At 31.5% G+C, this 22,041-nt stretch overlaps 3 protein-coding genes across 6 annotated transcripts in view; 1 reads left to right on the top strand and 2 right to left on the bottom strand.

The window, feature by feature from the left end:
• Positions 1–22,041, bottom strand: part of LOC126850360 (transmembrane emp24 domain-containing protein eca) — a 186,696-nt gene that overhangs the window by 78,084 nt on the left and 86,571 nt on the right. The gene's annotated exons all lie outside the window — the stretch shown is intronic.
• LOC126850286 (uncharacterized) overlaps positions 1–22,041 on the bottom strand; it is a 163,677-nt gene that overhangs the window by 90,200 nt on the left and 51,436 nt on the right. The gene's annotated exons all lie outside the window — the stretch shown is intronic.
• Positions 1–22,041, top strand: part of LOC126850370 (complexin) — a 117,737-nt gene that overhangs the window by 73,805 nt on the left and 21,891 nt on the right. Inside the window, exon 1 of one of the 3 annotated variants that reach the window (XM_050593280.1) lies at positions 19,826–19,889. The exons of 1 other annotated variant lie outside the window; for it this stretch is intronic. In XM_050593280.1, coding sequence (XP_050449237.1) covers positions 19,877–19,889 — 13 coding nt within the window. In that variant the 5' untranslated portion in view covers positions 19,826–19,876. Of the gene's footprint in view, positions 1–19,825; positions 19,890–19,921; positions 20,103–22,041 lie in introns of those variants that run through there. One more of the 3 variants, XM_050593281.1, reaches the window with a different exon arrangement.

Genomic DNA, 22,041 nt, shown 5'->3' with positions numbered 1-22,041 from the left:
ACTAGGGCAACCGCTGATGCAAAGGCTGCAAGGCGAGAAAGGGAGAATTACATATGAAGGGAGAAGGAAAATGTAGACCAATATAAAAAGCTTCGTTTCACTTACAATGTACATTGTAATATTCTATACATTTTCTTTGTCCGATCGAAAGCATGACCATGCATAAGGGCAGTTTCTGCATTTTTCTAGAATTAATTCTTTTCACGTTGAAAAATCTTTGTTATATATTTTCGTGTAAAAAAAAAGAAAAAAAAAAAAAACGTTTACGTAATCTAAGCTATCGTATGGGAACATTTAAGCAAATATCTAACTATTAATAATTTAAATTTAAACGTCTTTAATTTTATAAAAAGAGGATATAAATATGATATCGTAAAATGTAGAGAAAAACATTTTATTACATCGTAACATTTACATATATTTATATAACCAAATCATATTAAAGATGTTTTTCTGCTTAATACACGAAACATTCAATTGCGTGTTTACCACGGTGATTGGCGAGTCGTCGAATTATTATATCGCAAACAAAATTATGCTATCGCAGTAGAATTCAAGCAGAAACAGCGCAGGTACCGAGCATAAAAAACGAAATATTGCAAAACCACAGTTTGATCGTATATTTTGCGTTTGCGATATTTATTCAGAAAATATCTCTAACAGATAAACTCTACCTGTTTTCACAAGTTAATTTCTAAATACATTTTACTCTCTTGCTTGTAACTAAAAATTGTTTTTATAAAAAAATCACCTAATGGAATTCGATACTTTAAAGATATGTATTATATTATTGCACGTAATGTTATTATATTTTTCAATGTAATGATAACAATGTATTAATTATACAGAAACAATATTAAATTAATTACCAAATTAATACAATCGAAAAGAATCTAATAAAAAAGAATGGTAATTTATCTCCTGTAACTAATACATTAAAATTCGTTATGTAAAAGTGATGTGAGATTATTGAAAAAATATTAATATTTTTAAGTACATGTTTTAATATTAATTTTTAAACAAATTATTTTTTAAAAAAAGTACAGATTACAGTATAAATGGATTTTTTTTTTTTTTAATAGGAAGATTTTCTTTTATTTAAACCGAGTTTACGATAATGGAGCCTCTGAAAATCGTGATATTCCATCGCTACCCTGGACGACCCGCATTCGAAAATTTTTCGTACTCGCGGAAATTGCACGACTGGATGTTAAAATTTATTTCCCGCATACACTAAGCCATCCATACATTTACACGTACAGACAATAAACGTGGATATTAATGGCTGAAGGGGCGTTTCAAGAACAGGGAAGGGAGGAGGGATTTCGCTCTCATTTCCAAACATTTTTTACTAAATGCATTGATGTATTGATAAAATAAATTGGAAATTGTTTAAATTGTTTGTTACACTTTAACGAGATTTATCATGCAAAATGAATTTCTCCAACAATAATCGGATATACTTGATTATCTTTGGGATTCTCGGGCTTCAACTTAGCGTTTCTCGTGAGAGCAAACTTTTGGCGCCACATAAACTATTGGCAGCGCGCCTATAACTGTAAACATGCTCCTACACCCGTGAACTCGCATAATCCATAGATACAGTATGAAACTGCTGAACTTTGTAACTAGAATGCCAGGTTGACCGAAAGGGTTCCCCGATCGTCTAGAGAACAAGCTCTCAATTTTCCCTTTGTTGTTATATGCGATAGCGAATACGCGAGGTAAGATCTAATATAACAAAAATCTATAACATTGCTTTCTCTTCTTATTCAAGGAAACTTGATAAACGCCTGAATAAATGCCTAAATAAAGACATACGAATAAAATGTTAAATCGTTTTAAGGATGTACATGTGTCATATGTCAAAATATTAACCCAAGCATGAAAATTTCATAAACTGTTTTTCCTGAATATTTGTGGAAAACTGAGCACAATTCTCTTAACGGCTTGGAAATTATTTAAAGTTACTATTGCTTCTTATGGAAAATCGCGTATTGACAAATTTAACAAGAAAAAAACATTGCCAAGCAAAGAGAAATTTTCACATATAATAAGAAAACTTTAATAAATATTTGTGCAAAATTTGATTCAGATCCATTTACTCGTTTAAAAGTTATGTATTAAAATTGTAGAAAAATATTATCTGTCTTCCTGTAAATTATTCCCTCTTTTTATTTTTTGCAGTTGATTTAAGGGGGTATTCACAATCAAAAATTTTTATTAAATTAGGAAAAATGTTAATTACAATTTTCTTTTAACGAAAACGTTAAAAGCCATATTACTCTGGATACATAACTTTAATTCTCTTTATAATTCGGATTTATTTATTTGATTTTTCATACAACATAAACATAAGAATTGTTTTTTTTTTTTTTTAATTTTGATAGAATTTTTGCTATTATTGTACAGCCGAAACATCCTTAATCGCGCGCTTGCGCATCCTTGAAATAAATTAATGCTCAACATATAATTATAATTCAGCACGACGTTTCTATAATGCACGCTTCTTGCCACCGTTTTGCATTTAATGACATCCAATTTTACATTCAGAATTAACGCATGCACCGGTGAAATAACTTGCACCGGGAGTTGCTCGATGCCCGGGACTGGAAAGAGGAGAAACAGTACATATACATATATATTCATATATACACATATACATCATCTGTTATCTGTGAGTATAACGCAAAGCACGTGTATCGAGCGCGGCAATGAAATACCGCTAGCGAGAGATAGCGAACGAGGAAATCCATTTCGTCGAAATTATCCTAGGACAATAGCGCTTCTAACGAGAATCGAATACTGTCGATAAAGGCCTATCTCAATGTACGATATACCTAAATTCTTGCGGTAGAAATCTCTTGGGCGGTAGAAATTGTTTAGATCAATTTTATGGACACTATGTTAGATAGAACGGTCATAATGTCATAAATAATCACGTATCTGTTTGGAATAGAATACGGAAATGATAAATGTGTCTCCTTAAAATGTAAACAAAAGAAATTACATATAAATGAAATTATTATAAATAAAATTATATATCGAATATAAAAAGTATTTTCAATTAGATTGAGATATATTTATCACTTTTACATTTTGCTTTCATAAAGAAAATAAATAGCTTGATATCTTTGATTATTAAAAAGACTGCGTTCGTATTAAGTTACATAAGATGGATTTAAATTAATGTAAAGCGAAGAAGTAACTTAAATGAGTATAAGAAAATATTGGCATTGATAAACTTTAAGCGACATTTCCTCCTTACATCTGCGTAATAATCTTTACGCTAGTTTACTTAGTTTATCTAAAAGCTAAACCGTATGAATAGATCTTAACTGAGTGAGGCGCAAGTTCGCACAGAGATCACCCGATCCTGGCTCGAGTTAAGACGACTATCGTTCTCATAATGGATTTACCTTGCGAAACCTGTAATCGGATAAGGTTCGTTTCCCTACGATCTTCAGAGAGAGTCATTGGTAAACGCCGCGATAGCTAATTAGTCGATTCTGCTCGTGAGATATCCAATCAGGGGATGGGTAATGTTTTGTCCGACGCGAAACGTCGCGTCTCTCACGTTCAATTTATTGCGTATTGTTGAGAACGTTCATGAGATACATTGTTCTCACTGATGGAAATGCGATTTAACTGGCACTCAACGAAGACAACTCCAATGTCCTCGATAAACACATTTACGGAGGCTTCTTGCTAGTTTCTCGCGACATATTCAGACAACCTCCGATCTGATTACAAGTTTGAGACGAATTTACTTCGTCTTTAATCATCTTTAATAATTACTTCGAATTTAATCGGATAAGGAAGAATTAAGAGGAGATTTATAATCTAGAAATTTATAGTAGCATAATATAATTTGTGTACGTTTGTAGAAAATTTTTACAGAATGTTCATAAATGTCCCCCCCCCCAAAAAAATATATATATATTGTAAATAATTACATATTTTTTCTTAGAAACAATTACTTTTTTTTATACCAATTGATTTGTCTCATTATTCTGCACAGGAAAGGATTAATAAGATAAGATTATCGAAAGCTAAATATTTTATATTTTATATCAAAATATATCAAATTAGGATATAAAAAATACTTTATTATAAATTTTTGAAAAGGTCTCAAGAAAGGCTGAATATAAAAAATAAAAGATTCCATAAAAAAAAGAACAATGGTGATTTTCATAACTTGAAAAAGTTATGAGAAATAAAAATTTTTTTACATGCACTTTATTGCGAATTAAAAACTATATTAATTTCTCTTATTAAACTTTCTTATAACTTCAATCAGTTACGAAATATTTATTCAGACATTTAAGGACATCCGATATAATTTAAAAAATAAATTTATTTATTAAAAGTGTTTTATTTATTTCATTTTTCTTAAATATGTTTTATTTATTTTATTCATTTAATAAATAGATATAAATCTTAAATATAAATCTTACAATTAGAATCTCACTCAATATGAGATCTTTCATTTTCTTGATATTCGCATGAAGAATCCTGCGTATTCAGCAAAACGTGAATCTATTAACGAGCACGAGTAGCAAAGTTTCATGCCACCGAGGACATCTATGTAAAAATGGCAAAATGAAAGAGATTGGTGTTTCGCCGACGGGGAAATTCCGGAAAAATACGCGCGCGAGTATTGTCTGCAAACGTATTGTATTTTTCTTGCCATGTGAAATTTCTCTGTTCCTTCGGGGCAAATTTCAAAAAATTGGAATTGTGAATCGTCGTAGACATTCTTTTGAAAATCCATCTTACGACCGCATAAATATACTCATAAAATGTTATTATATTTATCGATAAATCCACTTGGGAGACGGAAAATATGCAACTGTTTTTTTTCATCTCCGTAATCGTAAATAACATCTTAATATTATTCTATTACATTTAATTTAATTTAATTATTATCACTCTAATTATTCTTAACAAATAATTATTATTTATAAAATGAAATCGCTTTTTTCTCTTCAGTAATATCAGATATAGTTTTCCAATAAATGTCTTTTGATGGTTAACTGGACAACGTGCTTGTCTGTTAAAAAGGAACATATACGAGTAAAATTGAGTACGCAAACTGACTGAGAAATTCGCATTAATATCGTGAAAGTGGAAAAACTCGAATAAAAGTACAAACAATTCCATTGTTTCTCAAAATGTACTTGAATTAAAGGCTAACAAAAAAAAAGAAACTGTGTATTCCGGAAGTAGAAATATATATACTTCTTTTAAATTTAAAACTTATTTTCTTTTTAAAAAAAGAAATTTATTTTACATTTCTTGTAGCTTTTTATTTTTAAACGTTAAAAAGCTCCTCCGTAATTAAATTTTGAATTAATATCCGTTAAAGGAAAATATACATACAATAGATTAAAAATAAATTTAACTTTGTGAAGAAATAAACTAGAATGTTAATTAAATCTTTAGCAAAAATAAGCATACATAAAGATGAAAATTACTGTCGCTATATCAAAAATTGCTTTACACAAATATTTTTATGTATATAAAATAACTCATTTTATCGCTATATTAGAAATGTTATCTATTAATGCAACTATCACTTTGCACACGTTATTACATTACACGCATAATGAAACTTCGTTATCACATTGTATAACGGAGAAATGGAGTAATTGCGACAATTACTCACGGATGGTGACTGAGAATCGATTCGCCGGGCCGTATACTAGCGATTAAGAAGTATGTATTCCCGGGAAATCAATGTCGACTATATAGTATATATGTTTCAGATCTTCTAGGCCATCATTGTTTACGTAAAGATGGTATTATTTGACGATTTTTTTAGATGAAAAATAAAAACTCAAGAATATTGTTATCCTTATCGATAGAAAAAAAAAAAAATAAATAAAGAACGAAACTGGACATTTTCTATATATTATGTAAAATATGTATGCGCAGAAGTAACAAAAATAATATTAACAAAATTGTTTTCTTATCTGTAATCCAATAAGCTTGATTTAAATAAATTTATTATCTTATAATTATTTATTATGAATTATTTTTTTTATTGATCTTTTAAATAAAAAGTTAGATTTTATAGTTAGATATATTTTTCGAAAGAAATAAATTATGCTTTAATATGAGGCATGTTTTTTCATTTTATGCATTATCACGGAATATGTTAAACAGCAACAAGTGAATGAGAGAAGCATATATTCAATAAAAAAGTCAGCTGAAGGGGCACGATAATGAAACGCGCAGAATGAAAAAAATGATTTATCAATGTACATAATATGCAAAGATTTAATCCAATAATCATAACATACAGTTTGTGAATTACATAATAATAGAAGTAAACAGCACAGAATATTAACAGATTTATTTATTAGTATTTAATTATCAATTTGTGTATGTGCGTGATGCGTGACTTGCTGTATTTACAAAGTTTCAACTTTGCCGAACCTAATCTAATGGCATTATCAAACTATAATGTATTTTATTGCCGCCACGATGTTTCATTATGCGAGTAATTTATGAATTTTATCGCGTGAGATAATAATATTTATGCGCGAGAGCTACTTATATATAATTACAATGCATTTACATTATCGTGTATTGTATGCAACTTTACGAGATGGCAATGTATAAATAATATTCGCGTCATTTAATGTAGGACAATATATTCTCGACAATTTCAAAGTCGTAATTTTTGCGGATACGGTGTCTTTTATTTCGATATAATTTACATACGTTGCGGTATGTAGCTTCATCCCTCTGCTTAATCCGTTCATCAGCGTATATCGTATTGCTGACCCAGAAACAAGGCAAACGTTACATCAAGTTTAAATCTCATATTCCGGTGATGCGATGGATGCAATTTATTAGATTACAAGCGAGAGTGCTAATATTTGCAATTATATTTCGAGGATTTGACGATAAAATGCGAAGACCGTAGGAGATATCACTAATTAATGTATTATCTTGTGCGCTAATAATAATGATCATCAATCGGATTAATCAGATTTACGTTTATTTCACAATTGATTCGTATTGATTGATTCTCTTTGATTCTTTACAATTAGAATCATTTTCATTGTGAGATTATAAATTTACCTAGCATGTGATTCGTGTACTGATATTAATCATTTCTATCTTTCTAATTTTGTAATTATTACAGGGTAATTAATCTCTGTTTTACAAAAATTTTCAAAGCCTCTAAAAACACCCATGAATATATCGTATCTAACGATCTGGCACGTACATCTAATTATAATGTATTGAATTGTTTAACTAAAATGGAATATATTTAAACGTAGCCTTTGTTACATTTATAATGTAGATATGATCCTTTTATTCCTTTCAACACACACATACACACACACAAATATATATATATATATATATATTTAGACACTGAATTTCGAAATACTAAGCAGAAATACAATTATTTCAAATATCATGCATTTTTCTCTTTGATATTTCATATTAAAAAATGCCGTAATATGTCATTATGGTATATTATATGCTCTCTTTTCTTCTATTTACTTCGTTTTAATCGGTCTTTTGTTTCTCTTTGCTTTTGTTTCGCTGAGAAAACGAAAGGTGTTCTTTAATTAAGGATACCATTTATCGCGCGTGCGTCACGCTGTTATTTAATATTTTTCTCAAAGCAAGAAAAAAGCCTGAATAATCGAGGTAAATCTCTATCCGGATCAATTTTCGGAATAAAATAAGGAGGCGCTTAAAGTCTGGTATTAATCAGGAGAACTATTTCTTCTCTATTACTTGGCAATTGTTCCATATAATTTTACAATTTCTTAAAATTTGATTTTTGTTTTATTTTTTTATAGATTAATCGCATTAGATTTTCTTTATAATAATTTTTTTTCTCTCATAGATATATATATATTATTTGATTCAACTAAGTGCCTTCACTATCAAGTAGCGAAATTGGTAATTTCTCGAGGCATTCGGGAACTTACCTAAGTGCAAGGAATACATTTAATTCTACAAAATCATTTTCTTCGATAACGAAAATGAGAAGGAGGCGAGAGAAAGGAATCACTCGCGTAATTACCATTTAAAGTACAGATTCTAGAAGCTGCCCCTTTGTCGTGCACAAATTACGAATCAATAACATTAAGAAGGAATTCGCAGGAGAGTCTTTTCTTATTTCTCGAATCATTGATATTTTATTTTAGATTGCTTTGTGAAAATAATACAATATTCTTACTCTGTTCAATATTGATGCCATCTATAAATCATAGATATTGCAATATTAATCGCGCCTAAATTCTTTGAATTTATTGTCAAAATTGAACTGATTAATGGAATAAAAAAAAAAAAGAAGAAAAAATAGTATTTGTTTTTGGAAGGGAAATTATCCTTCACTCATTTCATCGAAGGGAAGTTATCCTCCATCAATCCAAATGGATCTTTTCGGATTTCTAGTGAAAAATGTATGAGCGCGAAAGAAGAAGGGAATATAATAAACGGGAGGAAAATGCGAGAAAAAGAGCACGAGATAGCGGGCCATCTCTTTCAATTCTTCCGCAAATTAATGTCCGATTCGACGGCTTTATCTCTGGCGAGTAGATATATTTCCTTCATTGAGAGATTCTAGCAAAGTTTCCGCAATGGAATTAACGACTCCGTTATGCGTCAGATGCAGGGGCATTCGAGAAGAAAATCCGAGAAATCGATAAAACTCCCGCGGTAATGCTATATTTTTCATACGGACATAACGATCGATGCTAAAATTTTATGTAACTGTAATTAATTATGTCATTATGTATCAAATCTTTTAACAAGTTTATTATAATATTATCAATCAACATAAATTTATTAGGATTTTTATCTAAATGCGTAACGAAATAATTGCAAATAATAAAAAAGTAGAAAATTGAATGTAAATATAATCTTTATCTCGAAAAAAAATTGCATTTTACTATGATTTAGACATATTATTATATTATAATAAAGACGAAGAAAAAATTGATATTAATATGTAAATGGAATTAAAAATATGATCAACTTTTATCACAATAATAGATTATAATGATGATTGAATGTGAGTAATGCTTCAAGCACATTAAAAAAAGAATAATTAAAAGAGAAAGAAAAATACTAAAAAAAATTAAATTAATTGAAATAAATGGTAACAAAAAAATAAATAATAAAAATAATTAAATAATAATAATGAAAATAAGTAATAAAAATAAATAAATAAATTTCTTTGTCAAAATCGTTTTGTGTCAGAAAGGAAATTTGTTGAAGAGTAGCAAGGACGACATGCGGATCAGCCAATCGAACGCGTCGTCTGTCGTAGCGGTCCAGAAAATACAATTTACGTCCGATTCGCTCAGTCAAGCGTGTAGACGCGTATAAGTGGCGGCGCATCCACATGGGCTGCCGCATAAGCTATCGCGTTTCCGCAGGAGTGAACGAAAGCGCCTTAATATTGCCATAACGAAACGCGTTATTCACAATACATACAGACAATATATATTATGCATATACATACACACACAACACACACACACACATACATACATACATACATATTTCGTATCCTCACGCGCGACACATGGTACGATAATCGGCATCAAAAAGCAAATGTAGCGTTGCGATGCCGTCAACAACGTTAAATATCCATTGGGGTTTATAACGTTTCGAGTGAGCGGAAGATTCGTTATTATCGCGAATAAGCTAGGTTCTGGTACGGAAGGATAAGACGCCTGGCTACATTCGCAAGGCTTTTCCCATTCTTCTTTTTTATTATCATTATTTGGCGCGATCAGCTGATCGATTTCTTTCTCCTTTACGGGCGTTAAGTTAGATTGCGAGGAAAATTGTGGCCTCTCGAATCAATGATCTAAAGGTGATTTTTTTATTCATATTCGGATAAAATAATAGTTATACTTGTCCCTTTTTTCACACGCGTTTTTTTTTTCGGTTTCTTGTATATTTATTGATTATTTTATATAATCTTGGTAATAAATCAACTTTGTATCGACTTTCTATTTTTATCTAATCGATTAGAAGCTCATTGCATCGAGTACAAGAATTTTAGAATATTATTGTATTGGGTGATTCACAAAACAAAAAGTTCTTTAAACATAGTTCATGATTATAGTGTGTCAAAATTGAAAAATAAAACCAAAACTTTTTTTCATATTTAAAAAAACAATTGCAACGGAATAAGTGTTTTAGTTGCATAGAATTTTTCTGCTGCACTGCACTGTTTATATATGAATTTTACGATATATTGCACGTATGTAATTAGTAACAAAGTTAATAACAATATTATATAAATTGTTATTTAAATGTGCCCTAAATCCGTAAATAGATTCTGATAATGCTATCGTACGAATGAAACGAAGCCCCACCATCGCATCGCGCGCAGTGTCACCATCGACATCCGCAGTGCCGTTGTTGGCATCTGGCCAAAATCCATCCTTCGCTTCCACACCCCTGCTACGTGCTTAGTAAATCGAGGTTACCAGGGTTTCCAGCGACGCGTTCGCCTTTATCGTCCGAGTTTTCGGGCTATAATCCGACCTGAGGTCCGAATTGCACCTATTGGACAAAGAATAATGCCCATTTTCACCTCTTTTTTTGTTAACGAGAATTTTGCACCTTTTTTTTAGGCCAAACTAAAGAGTTCAAGCCCCTATTATAGATCAAGTATGAAAGTGGAGTTCCTTTTCTCGTTCCAGAAATAATTAACACAAAAAAAAACGCACATCAACATATGGCGCCAGTATTTTATTCAATTAAAAAGTATTAAAAATTACAAAAATGCACATTTTTACTCGGAATTCTCATCTCTTCTCTGAATTCGAATTGATGTAATGGCTATAGCTTCGTTTGGAATGCGGCAGCCACGAACGTGACCGTAACTCAAATACCAAATGATCGTGTCGACGTGAAAATAATAATACGTAATATAATAAAATAAAAAATAATAAAAGAAAATAATAAAACAATAATATAATAAAATATAATAATACGTAATAATATAATAATATTTCTGCAACGGTTAGTTCCACTTTGCAACTCGGTATATATCAGTCTAAAAATTAAAAACTTTATAAGATAACAAAATATATTAATATTTTAATTAACAAAAAAGGAGTGAACTTTCCATATTTCTTTTGCCAAATATTTTTAAGCTTTGATTTTTCTAAATGTCATATATTTTTAAATGCTCTAATTACCGCATGAAAATATGATTTTCTGATACGTGCATACGATAAATATGCAGCTTATCGATAACATTTTTTTACTATAAAAATATAAAGATATTTTCAGCTACCAACCATAACAGTAGCCTAATCCTAATTTAAGGATTTTACCTTTAATCACTCGTCTTAATTTTAATCGACCTATATTATTCAAGACTGTTCAAGTTTGAACTATGGAATTTATCGACCAACAACATTAACATCGCTTCAGAATGTATCGCAATGAGAATCTAGATACGCCCTTGCATATTTATAAGCGCAATTAAAATCGAATCTAATTATGCTTAATTTAATTTAATTATCAATTTATTCGTTTACATATGTCTATTACAAAACATCTCAAAAACGAATGTTTTTCCAATTTCTCTGACGTCTCAAAAAAAGGATGGCAGTTCCCTATGGTATCTCCTTATCTTCTCCTTTATCACAGCACAGGATTCTTTCTTACGAGAATTTATGGAGCGGGACGATGAAAACTATTCATCTTTCTTCACGACTTGGCAAACGGGCTTTGTACGATAACGTCCCATGGATCGCAGGACTTATCTCTAGATGTTGATTGGCCACTGTCATTTTTATCCGCGAAGCTTTTTGTTTGTCATATCGTTATGACATCGTTGTGTTGAAAAGATAAATATATTGTTTTGCGTGACAAACACGCTTAACTGTGATGCCTCAAATCTTTATCAAACATTGAACAAACGCGTTCTCTGATATTCTAATTGCTCTGGATCTCTTTTCGAAAAATATAATTGATTTCTTTTTTTTAACTTTATTTATTAATAAAAGGAAAAAGTCGTAATTATATTTGACAAAAAAATTTCTTAATCTTGAATCAATTACATATCATGTGAATGTTCGCTCATGTATATAATTTACCAAATAATAAAAGAAATAGTTAAATTATAATTAACAAATTAAATATATTATTTAAACAGTGTTAATAAATAAAAATTAATTTTAAACAAATATTTAAAATCAATTGGGGAAGTTGGAAAATTAATCTTTTATATAAGAGAAAGAGATAAAATATAAACGATAATGTCAATATTTAATTTCTTTCCTTTACATTCATACTATCGTTATATATATGTAAACTAGCGAGAAGAAATAATCGGAGAAAAGATCGGAGACAGTTTGATGATAGAGAGATGATATCGCGAGAACGTAACATACATCGCGTGCCGCCGTGGACAACATATGAAGACAACGGACGAAGAAGAGATGGGCAAGAGAGATATGAAAATGGTTTCCTTAAAGGCGTCGGAAAGACTAGCGGAGAAAGAAGTCGTTAAAGGGAAAAGTGATAAAGGGATCTCTAAGCTTTGCATAATGTTCCGTATGGAAGTGGGAAGAAGCGTGAAAAATATGGGCATGACGTTAGATGGCTTAATTTCTGCTCTGCAACGCGCGGAACATGTGATATTTTCAATATTAGCGCGAGAAAATCTCCCCAAAGACTTACTTAAGCTTAACGAGACTGCTCAAGCTTAAATATTCATATTTAACTTTTTCATACACAAATATCAATTTGCCTGAGAAATTATTAAATAAATATCATATTATTATATGTCATGCAAAAATTCAAAAACAAAATGGACTTTATTTCGTACTTTATTTTGAGTTAATCCCTTCTTATATTAAAGATCGATGATTGTCTGCCTCAGGGGTCCGCATATATCGAGATCTGCTTTGCGCAGATCGAACATAATGATATTCATTCGTAGACTAGATAGTAATTAGATCGTTCTAATCTAGGTCCTTGAAATCATATTAGCCAGCATATTCTCTCTGAGCTGGTACAACCCTCAAAATGATCTTCCATAACTACCCCATTATGTATGTGTATGTCATCTTATTCCTATAAAATATTTCGCCGGGAAAACATACACTTGGCAGTTTAGAGAAGTTTAATCTTACTAATTTTCCATACAATAGCTTTAATCTCAAAGCTAATTTGGATCTGAGCAATTATTGCTACTTAATTCAAAGCTTTTTATTGCAAACATATCCATGCAAGAGAGAAGATAAAAAAACAAGATGTTAAAACGTTTGATTTACATAAAAAAAAAAAACTAATAAAAGTAAAGTAAAACATTAAGTTTTCAATTTTTTCAAAATAATTTTATTTAAAAAAAGTAAATATTTGCCAATTAAAAAAAAAAAATTTTCTCAACATTTTACTGCTCGATACTATTCCTGCACAAAAGTGTTTCAGTTAGACGATTGGTTGGATGATTGGTACATAAAATATAATTGAGAAATTATGTGTATAGAAATATGGATATTTTTCAAGGAGAGATTAAGCCGAAAGCGGAAATAACGAGAAATGAATATTTCTCATGCGTAGAATTCTTATTGCGAACGCACATTTAGAAGCGACTCTGGACTCCATTAGAATGCTGCGAAAAATTCTCTTCTGGACGGCGTATTACGAATGTGGTTCCTGGAAGTAAAAGCTGAGATTGCGTGAGGGGATAAGAATGGAATAGGTGTGGTAGAGAGGGGGGGAGGGGGCAGGGGGAGGAAGGTTAGATGGTATGTGCGCTTTATGATCGTGGACATATTCTATTTTCGTCTTTCGCCACTTTATCCGTCCGCCTTGGGCAAAGCTAGCTAAGTACGTTTGATTGTAAGCTGCCTATCCCAGGTTTAAGGCTGATTTACAGACGGGCGGCAGCCTGACTCTCACGCACGTGAGTGGACTGTACGTGCTCTCTATTCTCAAGCGCTGTTAACTTCGACGCAATGCGATTTTTCTATCCGGGTCGTCTCCGTCGAACCCAACTGTTTTTATACCTTGAACTTTTTCACAATTTATATTTCAATTTATTGCAAATGTAATTATTTCTTTTATATTATTTTATAACATCGAGAGATCGTGTTCTGTTGAATTATTTGCTTGGGGTATTACAATATCTGTAAAAATTATTTTTTCTTTCTTTTTTTTTTTTATAGTTTTATGATCTGTTTTACTGGAAAATGACAAAATAATTTTTGCATTTTCTGCTTTTTTTTTTTCCTTTTAGATGATATTAATCTGCAAAATCTAACATTACTTTTTTTGTTCTTTTTTTTTTTTTATAATGTTAATGACATTGAGATCTCGTTTCAAAGAGAATATCATTTTGAATGAATTAAAGTATTAAAGATATTTGCTTTTATTGCGAGCATCAATTGATATTTATGGGAAATTTCAATATCAGAATGATTCGCAAAATTTAAATTAAACTTATCTGAAAACAAGACGTATTTAAATGAACTGCAATAGGAAAAAGAAAGGGATTTATCTATTACAAAAAACAGGTAAACTACACACAAAAGGGAGGAAATGTTTTAAAAAGGCGAAACTTTAGCGAGAGTAAATGACGAAGAAGGCTAAAAGGAGTGGATAAGCTGAAAGCGAGAAAAAGGAAAGGGAGAAGCAACGGTAATTAGACGATTGAGCTCTCCTTAAAAGATGATCCTGGTCTGGAAGTAGTTGTTGCGGAGAGTTGCTTGACGAGAGGAAAGGGGATGGGGTGGTTCGATATTCGATCCAAACACGAAATTAGATGGTCGTTGGCTATTTAGACGTCGATAGAACAAATAGCTCTCGTGGAGGGGGGAGGGTGCAGGGGGAGAGAGGAAATTAATAGTCGCGCAAAAAGCGTATGATGCGGGGGAGAGATTAGCGATTGGATCATGCGCTATTAGCGGTGGCACAGAAGAGCCGATTAAGCCTGCAGGAAGCGTCAATCTCGGATGCGGGCGGCCGCATCGTATTAACGTCAAAACGCATCGAATCTCAGCATCCTTGTGAAAACTACAAGCGAGTGTGATGCCACGCAATGTGCTGACATTTTACCGACATATAAATTAACTTTTACGACATTGTCCAACAGTAATATTATATATTTAATATTTAATTAATATTTAATATATATATTTTATTTAATATATATAATTATATATATATATATATATATATATATATATATAAAATTTTCGGAGCGCTCATCCTCTTAGAAAAAATATTTTAATTATGAAAAGATATACTTAGCATTATATTGAATGATAAATCGACTCGAGCAAATGATTCTTTTATAGTAAGAATGCAGATAAAGTAGAATCGATGATGCGAAATTGCTTTTACAATCGAAAGACATGGCAATGTCACTATTTTACAATCAAACGAACGGACGTATACATCTCGAGGCGTGAATTGCCAAGCATACATTCTCATAGCGCGAGCAACGCTACTGGCATCCGTTACGACGAGCCTTATCAGCAACCATGCGTTTAACTTAAGCTCGTTGACGCGTCACATAGATCGTTGTTGTTCGTTAATTTGCCATTACAAATACCGCTAACAACGCGAACTTAACGCGAACGTAAATCGCAGAATCTTCTACCTAAAAGAAATAATCTATCCTATCCTTGTTGAAGATTATACAACCAAGAAATAAAATTTTTTTATTTTGTAAAAAATTAAAATCTAATTTTAAAGTAAGAGCACAATTTATCTACTATGAAGAGAAAAAAATGTCAACCTTTTATTGTGCGCATATCTGATTGTGTAATTCGTAAAATTTAATTCCTCCTACAACAAAGGCATCAGGTACGATTTTTATCAACCAAGGACGGGAGCTATCCACTATATAGATAGGTGGAGAACATAGTCCACGTATCGCCGCGGTTGGACTGCAGACAGTCCGCTGCCAATCATTATATTCCCGGCATGCGAACATACCACCGCGTGCGAAACGGAGTATGCAGGGGGGTCAGGGGGATGTTCTACTGGTCGATGAGGGAATATGGTAGCGCAGCAAGGGATGTGACGAGAGTGGTCGACGAGAGCACGCTCTCGGGAATGAGCGGGGGAGGGAGGGAGGGGAGGGAGGGGTGACAAAGGACGAGCACTATATTGGCATACCAACGGTGTGGGTGATATAGGAATACTTCAAGAACAACTTTATAGCACGGAAGTCTGCCGACTCGAGATCCCTTCCTCAGAAATCGCCTATCTTCTTCCCTCTAACGGCGCACAAAGACGAACGGTGCACAAGCCGCGAGCCAAACTATGTGAGTTCACTCTGAGTATACCGAGGAATAAGTGATTGAGAAAAGCCAAGGAATTAGCGTATATTACGTATATATACGTAATTTAGTAATTACGCGAGAGAGGAAGAAGGCAAGGGAGGGGGTTAACGAGAGAACAAAAATTGAATGATTTAATCCGAAAAGCTATCTCGCAAAGGTGGAAAAAAAATAAATTGATGCCACGTATTATTGTTCAAATTTATCAATAAGTGCTAGAAATACGCGACTTTCCATAAAAATCAATACTATCCTTAAACTTAAATAATTTCCAAACCGTATATTTTCGATCAATATTTTCTTCATTAAAAAAAAAAAAAAATAAATAAATAAATTGCATTAAACATTTAGTTGAACATTTGGCACTTAAAGCATTCGTATTTAATTAATCCTCTCTACATGTTCCAATGTTATAATACTCGCGTGTGCACACAGAATCACATGTTGGAATTCTCGAACGCAATCAAACGCAACGCATTTGACGTGATTGAACCCATCAAGGCGTATTTAAACACTACTAACGGAATAACCCGAACCAAACACACAGATCGCGTGTCTCCACTTCTTATCATTATTAGCTGAAATACCGCAATTTATTACATTTTTATTCTTTCAATCCTTATTACGCTAGCTATGTGTACAAAAATCTTATTCCAATACGTGAAAATAAATCATAATCATAGAAGTCAATGTTACGGGCTAAGGATTAATATTGATATTAAATAATTATTAGTCGCTAATAAAAATATACATATATGCAATCTTGAAAAATGAAAAAAGAAAAAAAATGAGATTAAATTTAACTATCTATTAAATTTAATAATAATTTAATTTAATATCAGATTAAAAGTTGATGCAATTTTCATCTTAGAGAGAATTGTAACTTTCCTTCTGTTCACAAAAGCAATTCCTGCAAACTATATCTTGCAAAACATATTTGGAACATTGTCTACAAAATGTGAGGCCAGATAGTTTGCGGAAAATGTGGCGAATCGCATAAGCGAGCGAGGAGGTCAGTCAGAGTGGTTTAGGCGAATCAGTAACCGACCGGTGTTGCGTTACTTGTTTACTGCCGGAGCAACCGTTGCATTATTCAACAGCCGCCCATATTTATCAAGCTGATAGTCAAGTAGGGTGGCAACACATACGAATAATACGTAAACGCGTAAGAAAGAGTAAACGGTGGTTGGATCTTTACTAAGAATCGCTTCCTATGGATGACTTTTCTTTTCTCCCCGTTGCAATTGGCTAAAAGCATAGATATTACAGTTTTAAGAAAAACAAAATAAATGATGATTTTTCTCCAAGTCTTCTCGAATCACACCCAGAATGTCATGTAATTAATGATAGAGTTGGAAAGAGAAGTCAATTTTTCAGTTTTTAAAATAGATTTTCTCAAAGATATGTGTGTGAAACCTCTCGTACAAAAGAATTTTATTACCACTTAATTTTCGATATTATGTATTATATATATATATATATATATATACATTTCAAGGATGAAAAGATGATTTTTGCAGACGAGAGAAATTGTAATTAGCAAAAGGCGGAAGCATTTGCACGCAAGCATTCCGAGTGAAGGCGGAAAGCCATTAAGGAATATTCCCACGTGTAGAGCGCACTTAATGAGCGATATAATTTATTGTGTCTAGTCCCGGGTAGTAGTTAATAGGGTCTGCGACCTACGACCCATTAACCGGAGGTCGATTGCGAGATATCGTCGGCGAACATCTGTCATATGTTAGGCCAGAGTAGAAAGTCAAATCCCATATTTTCAAAATTATGCAAAGTTGTACAAGAATTTCAAAGTTATTCGAACGGAATATCTCTGTACGCACACAAATGAGATTTGGAAGTAAATAAAAAAATATTTGAAACTTCTGTTATATCTCTTGAAATGAAAAATTAGAGACAATCTTTTGACTTATATACATGTATAATTAAATACCTAGTAAAGTTACAGAAAATTAAGTTCATACTTTTATTATTTTTATCAGTTGCATTGCACATTATTTCATAACTTTACATGTGTATGTGTGTGTGTGTGTCAAATTGTGATACTGTTGTAATATTTATCGTCGTAATTCTTAGAAAAGTCATGCTTTTAAATTATTTATATAAAATGACACATGCATATGAGTCTCTCGCTTTTTCTCGATTACAATTATAAGAAATAAGAATACAAGATACAAAAGACACACTATAATATAACACAATGTAATTTTCCATAATTCTAAGTTAGCAGTCATTTATCTGCTAACCTACTTATATAACAAGAGAGAGAGAGAGAGAGAGATAGAGAGAAAGAGAGATACGTATGCTTACGAACAACCATATATATTCTCAAACTTGGAAAGTTTAGGAACTTTATATTAAGTATTTCACATGTGTATTCGCTTATTTTTATCTTTCATTATTTTTAATTACATTTGTAAGCCAAATTAAATCTTCTTATATCAAACAAAATTTCTTTAGATTAATTTCTTTATTTTTACATGTACGCATTTTTACAATTAGCAAGCTATAATTATATTCTTAATTCTTAACTAGTCATGTGTGGAAAGATCGACACAGTTAAGGTGCAGAATTTCTCATATACAAAATTCTTATTTCTTCTTTAGATTATTAATATTTTTTTAGACATAATATTAATTATGTTAATTATCTATGCTATCTAAAAAAATACAAAAAGGATTATTGGATTGAAATTAATATTATTATTTATTATAAATAAAATGTTAACAGTCAAAATTCAAAAACTTTGAAATTTGACAAATCATTTTCTTTTTTTTTTAAATAAGAGTTTTTTGTTCCTATATATTTTTCTTAATTTTGAATTTTCATACCATAAATACATTCTTAAAGCTTTCTTGTCAATTCAACTTGTTGTATTGTTTATTGTTAGAAATATATTAGCTCGCATTAAATATATAACATTTCTTTCCTTCGTAAATTCAATCTTCCAATATTTTCACATAATTTCTTCGCGATTTTTATAAAATTTTATTTTCACTATAATGCGTCGATTTAAAGAAAGAAAAGAGTGCGATTACGTAAAACTATAAATCTGTACTCCACACCTCTTGTCCCGACACATTGCACGCGTTATACCACCACTTCATTCCGTGACCTAGTCGGGCTGTTTAACTGGCTGTACAAGCTTGACGTCGCTTACCCGCGACATTCCATTCTTCGTTCTTTATATCGATATAGGCGTCGTGTCGCGTTTCATCCTGTCCTATTCCATAGGAAGGCCGATCATGTCGGTTATAGGGACAGCAAAAATATTGCACGGTGGATGAGGGGGGAGGGGGGCTGGAAGGGAACCAACGGTACTTCCAGAGAGGAACTGAACATTTTTCTAGCTCCCTACCAACCCCTCTTTCCACGTCGGCAAGCACGCCCATCCCTAGTGGCGGGGGGTGTGCGCGCCTTGCAGAAGCTGGTGGGGAGCAGACACGGAGGGTTGCGGTAGTGGTGGTGGTGGTGGTCTCCGTGGCCAAGTCTGACCGATACGGCACCAGTACTACTGTCGCCACTATTACGAGCGCAGGTCATCACGGGACTCAGTCATGGACATACTGGGTATGTCCTATTCAAAGCCAAAGCTAACTACACTACTTAGCTGCCTATCGATCTCGTTCGTTCGATAGGCTGCGATTGTCGAAATTAAGCCGCTCCCTCGGAATCTTGCGAAAAATGTTCTATCGCGACCGCGTGCTTTAAACGCGAGTGTTGGTGGCACTGGTTCCGACCCCTTTTTTAATCATGAAACTTCGTCTGCATCAAAGGATTAAGGTATTATGGATGAACGGGAAATATCCAAAATCATCGGAGATTGCTTTCTCTTTCTTTCATTTATCTTTTTGAGCGCAAACGAATTTTTTTTCATTATATATATATATGTATATATATATATATATATATATATATATATATATATATATATAATAATTCAAAGTTGGCCATATCGCAGGGCAGAAAGTGAAAATGTAGATGCCACCCGTGATATTTTAAGTCTATCTCTTTTAGTAAAATTTAGTTTGAAACACCATATATATATATCTTTGGAACAAAAAAGAAATATTTTATTAGAACTGTTTTTAAAGTTTGTTAAATTCCCAGTTTATATATATATATATATATATATATATATATATATATATAAAACTTCTATAAAATAAAACTGATATTTTTATTCAATAAATAAATAAATATATATATATATATATATATATATATATAAAAAACTAATATTTTTATTCAATAAATAAAAATCTTGATACAATTTTGGAATAAAATCATTGGTAGCACAGAATGGATAAGAAAGAATAGCTTAAATAAAGATATATTTCAATCTTGTAAAATAAACAATTCTGGCATCTCTTGACAAACGCAACGTTATGTACGATGAGAAATATTTTGTGTATGCGTTATTGCATTAAAAATATTAGTGGTCAGAAAATACCGGTTTGAATAAAATATACACATGTGTATGGAAAATAAAGCTATGTTCTGCAAACTGCGGTTATTTGTCCGCGTCGGTCGTCTATTGTTGTTTTTATGAAAACATTGATATATTACTATTTTTCCTTTTTTTTTATGAAAAGAATGAAAAAAATCACAGTTACAATCTAGTTTTTACAATTTTTCGATAAAAATGGTTGTTAATTTTCTATGAAAAATAGAGAAAAAGAGAAAAAAAAGAGAGAAAGAAAAAGTGAGGGAGAAAGAAACAAAATCAGTTTTGAAATTTTTTTTACAAAAATGACCATCTTTCTTTCACCTTTTTGATGAAATTAATTTTCATCATTTGGTTTAACATCTAACAAATGTTTGATTTTTCAAAACTAAAAATAAAAAATAAAATTTAGGTATTTACTTGTATAAGTGAATTTTATTTCCTACTATATTGAAACAACTATTATTTCATTTTTCAATAAAGTCAATATTTTTATATCCGCGCAATGAAAAATGTACAAGTTTCTTTGATTCTGATACGAGTTCTGTTAATAATAAATATTTTTCTATTAATTTCTATTAATTTCTATTAATTTCTATTAATTATATATCAGGTTTTTATCCAGATTTATCCAGGTATATCAGATTTTATCAATAATAAATTTTTTCTTTAGAAATGACGAGAAAATATTTTTGAAAGAAATTTTAATTTAAAAGTTAATATTTATTCATATCTTACTTGATTGATCGATACCCTGATAATAATAAAATTATTCGGTATCTTTATATTCATTATACGGGGGAAGTATCTTTATTAGCAAAACGGGCTCTCGCATCATCTCCATTACGATTACAATTATCGATGGTGAAGATTGAAATTCCACTGTAATTCAATTTGTAGTGAAAATCTTGAGTGTCGAGATCGTTTTCGAGATAATTCTCTTCCAGACACCGGAAGAATAATTGAATTTCACATCATCGACTTAGGAGCCCATCTGCTTCTAAATAAGCTCGGCCTCTCAAACTCACCCCCTAATGAGTACAACCTGCCCTTGCATCTTTCCTTTGTATAAGAATCACATCGTTACTCGACCTACTTTCATTTTATGCGATCTCCAAATTAAAACAAAAAAGCTAAGTTTATGGAAAATAAATAGATGATAAATAATATATAAAATTTAAATGATCTCTCTATGAAAGTGATTAATATTTCATAAAAATTATTTATATTTTTCTGTCATTCAGATATCCAATTATTTATTTGCGATGAAAATCA

The sequence above is a fragment of the Cataglyphis hispanica genome, chromosome 6, assembly GCF_021464435.1.
Source record: "Cataglyphis hispanica isolate Lineage 1 chromosome 6, ULB_Chis1_1.0, whole genome shotgun sequence".
In the NCBI taxonomy this organism is placed as follows: domain Eukaryota; kingdom Metazoa; phylum Arthropoda; class Insecta; order Hymenoptera; family Formicidae; genus Cataglyphis; species Cataglyphis hispanica.
The sequence above is the reverse complement of the archived record's forward strand: the minus strand, read 5'-3'. Positions and strand labels throughout refer to the sequence as shown.